General features: G+C 39.7%; 1 protein-coding gene across 1 annotated transcript; it reads right to left on the bottom strand.

The window, feature by feature from the left end:
- Nucleotides 1–2,909: 2,909 nt before the first annotated feature.
- Nucleotides 2,910–4,920, bottom strand: KCNG1 (potassium voltage-gated channel modifier subfamily G member 1). Its single transcript, XM_054392042.1, has 2 exons — nucleotides 4,162–4,920; nucleotides 2,910–3,680 (listed from the first exon to the last, which is right to left on the bottom strand). The coding sequence occupies exons 1-2, from the start codon at nucleotides 4,918–4,920 to the stop codon at nucleotides 2,910–2,912; spliced, it is 1,530 nt and encodes a 509-aa protein (XP_054248017.1).
- Between the last annotated feature and the right edge of the window lie 4,796 nt (nucleotides 4,921–9,716).

Genomic DNA, 9,716 nt, shown 5'->3' on the forward strand with positions numbered 1-9,716 from the left:
CCACACAAGCCTACCTCTGTTGGAGACATGCACCACTTCATCAGTGCCAACTCAAACAGTTCTTTTGACTTCATAAAAGCACGAATTGTTTTATGGAACTGTCTTTTTGATTGCACATGCTGTTTCAATGCAAAAAAGGAGTGATAGCTGACTCGGTAGCTGTCAGCTGTGTCACTGGAAAGAGTCAGCTTTTGACTCAATCCCTAATTTTCATGAATTTGCCTAAAATTTCAGGTAATACACTATAAAGAGGAAGAATCATCTTAGACCCTCAGCCTGCACAGTAAAAGCTGGAACACAGCATGTGGGTTTCATACTCAAGTTGTGCTCTTAAGACTAATAGCTGGGCTTATTTAGCGTAAGGACTACAGTATGTATTACCTCCTGTAAAACATAAGCAAGTCTGTTACAGTGATTCACGGTAAAACATGTCGATATGCTCACAAGTGATGTGTTGCCAAGTACAAAATTACATAGGGATAGTACATGCTGGGCAGCTTATTTGTTCCTGGCTTAGACAGAACTTGTGACACGCAAGATGCTTTCACAGGTTTGCTCAGCCAACAGCCAATTTCATGGTGACAGTTTCTTTTTTTTTTACTGGACAAGGACTTTAGAACCAAGTTACCATTTGGGGAGAAAAAAATGAAGTGATACATGAAATAAATGAGCATTAAATTAATGTTAATACATTGATAAAATGGATAGAAATAAGCTTAGGTTTTATTTGGTTAAGTCTTGATTTCTCCTTATATTCACTTACAGCTTATTTATGGCTCAGCCTGTCAAACACATTCTTAGATAAGCAACTGTTGCTCACAGGACTAATCTAATTACCAGTTCTTTTTATAACGAATGCTGACACAAAGGTAGAAGGATGTATAGCACTTGTGTTGAAGCCAATGTTACAGATGATCAAACAGTTTTGAAATTGAGAGTATTTTGGATGGAAAATATGTCCCTTTTTTGTCACGATGTTCCTGTTTTTTGTCCAACTCCAATTAAAACTGAAGAACAAGAGTGAAAAGCTGGTTACATTCAGAGCTCTGGCACATAATTAATTGCCAAGAGTTTAGGCTGGGTATTTTTGCACTCTGCAGTAATGCTCCAAAGGCTCATTTACCTAAGACAGGCTGAAGAATGCTAGAACCCTGATTATTTGTAAAGTGCATTTTAAAAAGTTTTGCAGTTATTATTTAAGAAGAAGTGTACCAGAACACCTTCAGGTTATCTTTTAAAAGCATTTGGAAAGAAAACCAGTGTAATGTGGTCTTGGCCAGACAGCACAGACCAGGAGCTAACTCTGCCTTTTTTGAAAGGACAATGTTTGTGTCCTTGGCCTCAATTTAAATCACAAAGCCATCATGCATTCTGGCATTTCTAGCAAGCTGCTCCAGAAATGCCAATAAGCAGGAGGAGTTTTGAAAATTAGGATAGAAGCACCGGTGAAAGCAATGGGAACTTCTATCATTCCCTAGCTCTTAACCATTAATGAGTAAATTTAGTAAGAAAGATGGGAAAAAGAGGTGAAACTATTCAGATTAAGTTTTCTTTTCCTCTAAACACACATGAAATCAAACAAATGTCTTTAATTTTTTTTTTTAAGTTCTGGAGTTTTCCTCCTGAGCTGTTGTTCAAGTCAGTCTCATTCCTCTAAAATAAATGAGAGGTCTGTCACGAATGTCCACAAAAGCTGCGCCAAACCTGAGTGTCTTGCTGACCCATTGACTTCAGCAGGGGTACCTGGACCATGACACACATGTGGATGAAGAATACATGGTTGTGTTTTGGGACCCTAATTGCTTTTTTCTATCATATTTAAAACGTCCTCCATTATTGTCATGTCTGTACTGATGGCAAAGCTAGAGTTAATTCTTAAGTCCCTCAAGACTGAGGACAATAAAGTTGTCAGTACCCCCCTACTCCATGACTCAAATGATATTTTCTTTTTTTCATCATTGGCAACTTCCCACGACCATTTATTTTCTGCCCCTTTTAAAGAGCCAAATGCTGAATGTGACTGGGTAGCCACAGTGTTGATTTGCCAAGTAATGGTGGGGTGTCCCCTGGAAACAGGCCTCTTTTAATTCTGCTTTGTATCTGAGGTAAAGTGAAAACATGGAAACAGATGGTAGGGAATGACTAGCATCATATCATGCATATTTCATTTGATTTGCAGCTAGTAACCTCTTGATAACAATATTAAATGCTACAAAACTCAAAGACTTTGTTCCTGGGAATGCTGCATTTAGTGCCATAGTATCACCACTGTAACTTCAATTTTGAAGCTGGTGAGCCATAAGTATTTACATCTTTAGAAAGGTTACAAGAATGAAGCTGTTTGTATTTTCTGGTATGGTTAGGGCTGACTTACGAAGAAATATAGAGCTGCTGTGGTGAACGACAAATCTTACTTAATGTTTTAAGAGCACAACGGGACAAACATCTGTGGTTATTTCCATTATGCTCTAAGGCATTTTACTGGGAGAGAATTCAGCCATTAATTTTGTTGTATTTACATTATTTATATACAAGAAGAACAAGAAAAATGGCAGCCTGTTTAATGATTATATACATTGTGATTCAGTTGGAAAAATGTGTATTACAAATGGCAAAAGAGCCTGTCAAGTATATAATTATACATTGTTCATTTTTTTTGGTCAGAGAACTTTTAATTCCTACAATCCCACAGCATGATCTCAATGAAAGATCTGTCCTATACATTACGCTGGAAGCAAGGGCAAAAACAGCATAATACCAGACTTCTTAAACCACATCAGTTCCTGCTTAATAGCTCCTTCATTTTAATATGAGGGATACCTTTGTAAAATGTTTCCAAAACAAATTAAAAGATGAAATCTGATACAATAAAACGTTACTTGACAGTGGGAGAAATAGTAACTTAAATTTCATTCATTGTCCCTATTCTCAGAAGAGAGACTGGGAAATAAAATATCACTCCCTTGTGAGGCATTGCTTATCTGAGACTTTGTTTTCATTAAGAACTGTGCTCTCCTGTACATTATTCTTTCCTGTTCTTGCTTTAGCTCCATGTAGGAGCGTGAAAACGTGTGGAAGATGGAGGTGACTGGAAATGCCATGAGGAGGATGCCACTCAGTATGCTGCTCAGTGCCACCACTTGGCCGGGAATGCTTCTGGGAACCATATCTCCGTAGCCTACCGTGGTCATGGTGATGACAGCCCACCAGTAGCAGGCGGGGATGCTGGTAAACTCCTGCGAGTCCGCCATCTCGTTCTCAATGACATAGAGGAGCGGCGCGAACAGTGCGATGGCCACGCAGAGGAAGAGCAGCAAGAGCCCGAACTCCCGGGTGCACCTGCGAGCGGTCAGCCCCAGCGTCTGCAGCCCCAGGGAGTGCCTGGCCAGCCGCATGACGTAGAGAATCCTCAAGGCACGGAGAATACGGAGGACCAGACCTACTTTGTCCAGGTAGATGCTCCCAGAGCTGGGCTTTTTATAGCCCACTGAAGTGGTGTCTACTAGCAAAGTGATGTAGTATGGCAGGATGGCTATGATGTCTATCAGGGTTAATGGCCTCCGCAAAAATGCAAACTTGCTTTTTGCTTGGATGAATCTGAGCAGGAACTCCAGAGAAAACCATGCCACACAGACAGACTCCACAATGAAAATATTGTAGCACATCTGGGAACACTCACCCTGCAGGAAAGAGGAGGAGTTTGTAATCAGCACTGGATAATAACTATTTTAGTTGGTACGGTGACAGGAAGAGAGGTTTCTGTGTTGGATTTTTTTTTTTTTAAACCCAAAATATTAAATGAAGTGAAGCTGTTGCTATGGGGAAACACATTGACAAATTGGAACAAGTTAAATGAAGAACTTAAAAAAGAACTACTTATTCTACAGAAGATACTGCTTGATAATTTCAGACTTTCTAAAGAAGAAATACAAATATGAACAAGGTACTATATAGCTGTACAGAAGAGTGCACACTAACAAATTTTTTGTTGGACATCAAATTTGATTCATTCTCTGAAAAGTAACTGACCACAAAGATTTCAAATTGTGTTGTTTCCCCCCAAACTCTGCAAAATCCCCATTGAAATCAGTATCATCAGACCCAGTACTTGTTCTGCTCTTCCCAAGACATACCATTTTCCACCCCAAAAAGCTGACTTACCTTTTCCTCCTCCTCCCTCAGGTCAGGCATGGTGCTGATGGATAAGTTCACTGCTGTAATAGTTACAAATAAAACGGACAAACAAGCAAACACCTTTCCAGGGAGGCCAGACTGGGGCCTCTCCACCATATCTTGCAACTTTCTCATGCACAAGCCAATTTTTGTTTCCTCTACTGTTTCACCTGTTGTTTCATTTTCTATGAGGTCATCCTCCCGTTCATTTATTTCTGTAAACTCCTCCATTTTTTGCAGGTATCTCCTTTTACAACACCAGTCTAAGTTGTCTTCCTCAATTCCCCAGTAGAGCAGCTCCTCTTGGAAAGACAGTGCACACATCTCACGCAAGAGACGAAGTTTTCCAACCCGCAGAAAGGTCAGGATTGTCCTGAATGCCCCTGGGTTGCGGTCAAAAAAGAATTCATTACATGTCACATCGTAATCATCACAGATGTTTAGAATGTCGTCAAAATTGTTACAGAATTTTAGTTGCCCCAAACGTGTCAATGGGAATTCATCAAGCGTGGTCCAGGGGAGCAAATACTTAATGCCCCCTACGTTTATAATAATGTGATGCTTCCGATCATCAGGGTGAAAGGCTTTCAGGAGATCCTCTTGAGGGTGAATTAGCTTGGCTCTTTGGTAAAAGACTCCCTTAAGGGTTTCTGTTTCTGGAAAGAATGTGTGGTTGAAGGAAGCATCTGAAGCACAGCTCAGGGCACTATAGTCATAGTCGGAATTTTCTCCAGGTAGAAGAGTCATCTTGGAAGATAACTTCACATCACTTCACTGCTTCTTCACGTGTCTTCTGGAACAAAAAACAAATAATGGGGTGAGTGAATGAGAGGTTGTTTTCAAGTCGGGAAGAAGTGATTTGAGCTCAGAAACATTTATGGCTGATGAAAACAACTGCCAAGAAAACAGCAGTGGCTGAGTGTAGGCAGGAGAGCTTTCTGGTGATGCTTGTGTTTGTCTAGCTGGGGCTGCTATCAAGGGCTCTGTCAAAGGCTGCTCCCTTGTTCAGGAACTTTTCTTAGTGTATTTGCCACACTGTGGGTCTTCCATCATAGATACATAAGTCTCAGCTCCCTGTGGATATAGAGGGAAACCAGGAATAATTCCTGCATGTGGCAGGATACTCCTGTTTCAGAATAGAAGTATAAAAATTGTAACAGTGTCAACTATGAAAACAGAATTCAAGTGTGTTTTGTAGAAAAGGAAATTGTATATTTTAATTCAACTATTACACATAAAAATTTTTAGTGTAGCCATAAAGTATATAGAAAGAATCAAAGTCAATTATGTTGTAATTGAGTAAATACAGACTTATAAAACCAGTACAAGACTAATTTCTAAAAGTCCATATGGAAACGATTTTGGGAAAAAAAACTCCACCACTTCTACTGACAATCACATAAAATGTTTGTATAGAGTTTATATATACTTAATGACATGGTATCTCTCTTTTTATGGCCTCATTTACGAAAGATTGCAAAGAAATACATGATTTCTACACAAACATTGGAATTTTATTTCGGTTACAACTGACAGCCTATATGCAGTAATAGGTCTTTGTACTTACAATGGATTGAGCAGTAGCCAAGGTGACTGCCTTCAACTCTGCTCACGGGAAATCAAAAATTTCTTATGACTTTGACAATGGCATTCAAATTCTGCTCACACCACACTAGTGCAAAGTCTGTGGAATGAAGTGACCACAGAGTTCAAATGGGTATAGAAAGCAGGTTCTAGAAATGTTAAACTCTTTGTCTCCCTAACTCACTGCATTTTAAAAGTCAAGACTGAAAGTCTGCTCATGCACAGGAGAGTTGCACAGTACTGCTTCTAGATCTTCCATCTTCCAGTCAGTTACAGCTTAATCTGTGTTTCATTTGATAAAAGTAGTTATTTATTAAGCAGATTGAAATATTAATTATGCACAAGTAATTCTGAGTTTCTAGCCTTGACTTCAGAGGAAAGTAATAAATATGACACCTGATTGTTCTTTTCCTGGCTGTACTCACCTCCCCTTTGATACACACCCTGGGGATGTATCTCCCTGCTAGGGTGACTTCCTTAAACACAGAACTGTCATTTTCAGAGGCTGGAGTTTATAAACCACATCAATAGTATTGCATACCTATTATAGACAAAACCCACATGAATACATACCAGCAAAGTACTCAAACACAGCTGCACTTCAGTTTAAGAGCAACAGGCTTTCCTTGCTGCAGGGAGGCTTACAGTGCTCCTTTCAATAAAATATTGTCTCAGTCCTGCTCCTCAGCTTTCCAGAGAGCCTACTCTGAACAGAGCAGTTCTTTTACATACTCTTTCAAAAACAAGTGGCCCCAGGTGAGCTTTGGATGGAGTGGTATTTCCTGATTCCTCACCTGTAATCCTCTTTACTACCAAAGGAAATCATTAATTTACTTACCTTTAGAGCATGTGGATAAAGTGAGCCCATGGGAACATACAAGAATGGACAAGGCATGACTCAACTCTTCCAAAAGCTCTGGTACTACTTCCTGGCCTGAGGTAATCACAGAAGTAAGCTTTGTCATCTTGCTTTTATCAGAAAGTGGGATCTCTATTACTACTGCTAGTGACTTGAGAGTAGCTATTTGGCAAGTAAGCTGTTCTCTATGCCAAAATCTTAACTGTGTTTAGCTTCCAGTGTCTCATCTTGCTTCTATTGCAGAGTTGTAGTCTTTGCTCTGGAGGTATGACTGAAAATACCCACAGCAGGAGATAAGCAATTCTGAAACTCCTCTAGAAGTAATGAAGGGCACAAACAATGACAAAATCCTGCAGGTCTGTACACACATAAACTTCCAATTGATTTTGGTTTGTCTCTTGCCTCAAGGAAGACTGAGGGAAGGCTTGCTGACCTGGAAACCTTTGGGTTTTTTTAAAGAACATTAACATGAAATGTAATTGTATTAAATAGTCACATTCTAGGAAATTCTAGCCAATACTGAGATTATCAGTGGAGCTTCATGACAGATGATGGCACTCTGCCATTGCCCACTGGAAAGGCTGCAGGATTCAGATAAATTAAGAGATCTGAGGAGAGTGATAGCAGGTGCAGATTATGCCATGCTGAACAGAAGGACAAAACAGCTGAACATGCAGTTAACCCTGACATACAGTCCCATCATGTGAAGCACTCCTAATGACCTCAGAGATGGTCATCTGTTAAATCATTCCCAAGATACAAGAAGAAATAATGTCCCTGGGAGTTCAAGACACACATTTGATGTGAGAAAACAGGGCTACCTGTTGTAACTCCTCTTCTTAGAACAACTGTTGTCTTACTTAGAAACAAGCGTTTTCCCCTCTGCCTCATCTATGTCTAAGGCAGGGCTGGCCTAAAGAGAATAAAACTTATGACTGACATAAGACTATGGATAAATGGGAGTTAACCATTTTCACTTCTGTAATACCATACAACATTGGTTAAAAACAACTTATCCTCTGAATCTCAGCCAGGATGAGGCAGCTCATCTCTGTCTCTGGTTTGATCTCCCACTGCATCCATTGTTGACACAGTGGAAAGAAAAGGGGAAAGGGAAATGTAAATGTTCTGCGTGTGTCAGACTCATGCTGTAATCCTGAGGCATCAACTGTGAAACCACAGAGCAAAGATAAAAGAATTTCTTTCTTCACTTCCAGCTTCTCGACCTGTGTAAGACAGTAAATTGGACAAATGAATCCCCCATGTAACACACTGAGTGACTGCAGTTATAAAAGGTGGCTCCTTCTTTTTCTATAACCAGAACTGGCAAGCCCACAGATCCTAACTAGGCAGTGATACTATTTGATGCTGTACATGTGTTATTTACAGGTGCACACAGCATCATATCTAAGGGGAAAGAATAGGAGAAAATAGAGGACAATAGAAAAGATGGCCTGGTTTGAAGGAAGGGAGGAAAGAGAAAAATAAACCCATACATTTCCCTCTGTTTCTTGTTTTCCTATAGAAGGTGCTTCTACAGAATGATGGCCAGTACTGCTTTAAGATGGGAGAGGTCTGATTAATGGAAGGGGTTTTTGCTATTGAGCTGAAAACCAAATCAAACTGGTTTATTCATATGTTGCAGACTTGATGACATTTGGAATGGCTGTAAGAAATGTGTTTAAGATTAAAGACAACACACTGGAATGTAAGGTCAGACAAACACATTAGCCTATAGCAACAATTTTGCCAACGATTATACAAGATGAACTTTAAGGATATGCTGTAACACTAAAATGCTCAAATAAAACTGCTCTGGATAAGCAAGGTCCAATGGTAAAATCCCTCCTTGTCTGAAACAGCATTCTGTCCTCTGAATGCTTGGGAGTTAGTGAAGCCCAGTCCATCTTTCCAGCTCCTCTGCTGATAATGTGTTCTCATCTTGGGCAAATCACTTCTCTTTGATCATCATTTTCTATTTTGTTTGTAAGCTTACCTGGGGGCAAGAACTCTCTAACTACCTTGAGCACTGCTCTGGCTTCTAGAAACTACGGTAATATAGAATAACTGGCCCACAGCTGGCTCTTGGTGACTCTACATGGTGTAGTGTGCATGTGAAGCAAGACAGAATATCAAAAATCTGTCCTGCACAAGATGATATTCTTATCCATTATGTCTGGTGAAGAAATCAAATTAGAAACTGCGCTGCCTTTACTTTCAGCTGAAATTCAGGAAGGGTGCCAGACTCCTAAACAAGGGGGACGGAATTATTAAAGGTGCCCTTCTAAGGGAAAGAAATACAAATTATGAGTAACATGCTAAAATTCCACTGCAAATGTTGTTTTCAGCCCCCCCCCCCGAGCATCCTCTGCAGTATTTTGAATTCTGCAGTGCATCTCTGATGTAATCAGAGCTCCTGCAAGGAGTCTTGATACTGCTCTGTGATGCAGACAATTCAAAGTTGCGCCTGGATGATAACAAGCACGCAAGGAAGATGCATCACTCTCCCCTAGACTCTTCTATCAATGCCAGTTCCTGGAACTTGTCTCTATTGCTTTTTAGCATTTGTAAACTTAGTTAAATAAATTTTTTAAAAAGAGGTTTCATATTGTAGGGCAGGTTGAATATGAATACAGTCTTTTTTTTTTTTTTTTAAGACTTCCATAAGAAACTGCTGTACGGTTTAGTGATGCTTCCTCCTTTAATCTTAGTTAAAAGCAGCAGTATTTACAAGTAGTGTTAAATTCATCTGTCTTCTGACACATCACTTCTATACTGTATAGACACTGACAGGGTACCCTCCTGAAACTTGTGCAGCTTTTTGCATGGTAAGAACCGAGCTCAAACTTCAGTTCTGCTTGCAGAGTGAACTTCCAGCCAAATCAAAAGTAAAACTTATACAGGTCAATGTATAACATGAACGAAAACCATCCTAAAAAACAGCTGATCTAGAAAAATATGCTATATCTGTATATTGCTCTCCTTGATCTGGACGGACAGTGTTATGCTTTTCAGCATCTTATGACAACCTACAAACTGAATTATGATAAATATATCACTCTCTTTGGCTTTATAAAGCTGAGCCTTATCCTGCTGGTAA

This window comes from Indicator indicator, chromosome 24 (genome assembly GCF_027791375.1).
Source record: "Indicator indicator isolate 239-I01 chromosome 24, UM_Iind_1.1, whole genome shotgun sequence".
NCBI lineage: Eukaryota > Metazoa > Chordata > Aves > Piciformes > Indicatoridae > Indicator > Indicator indicator.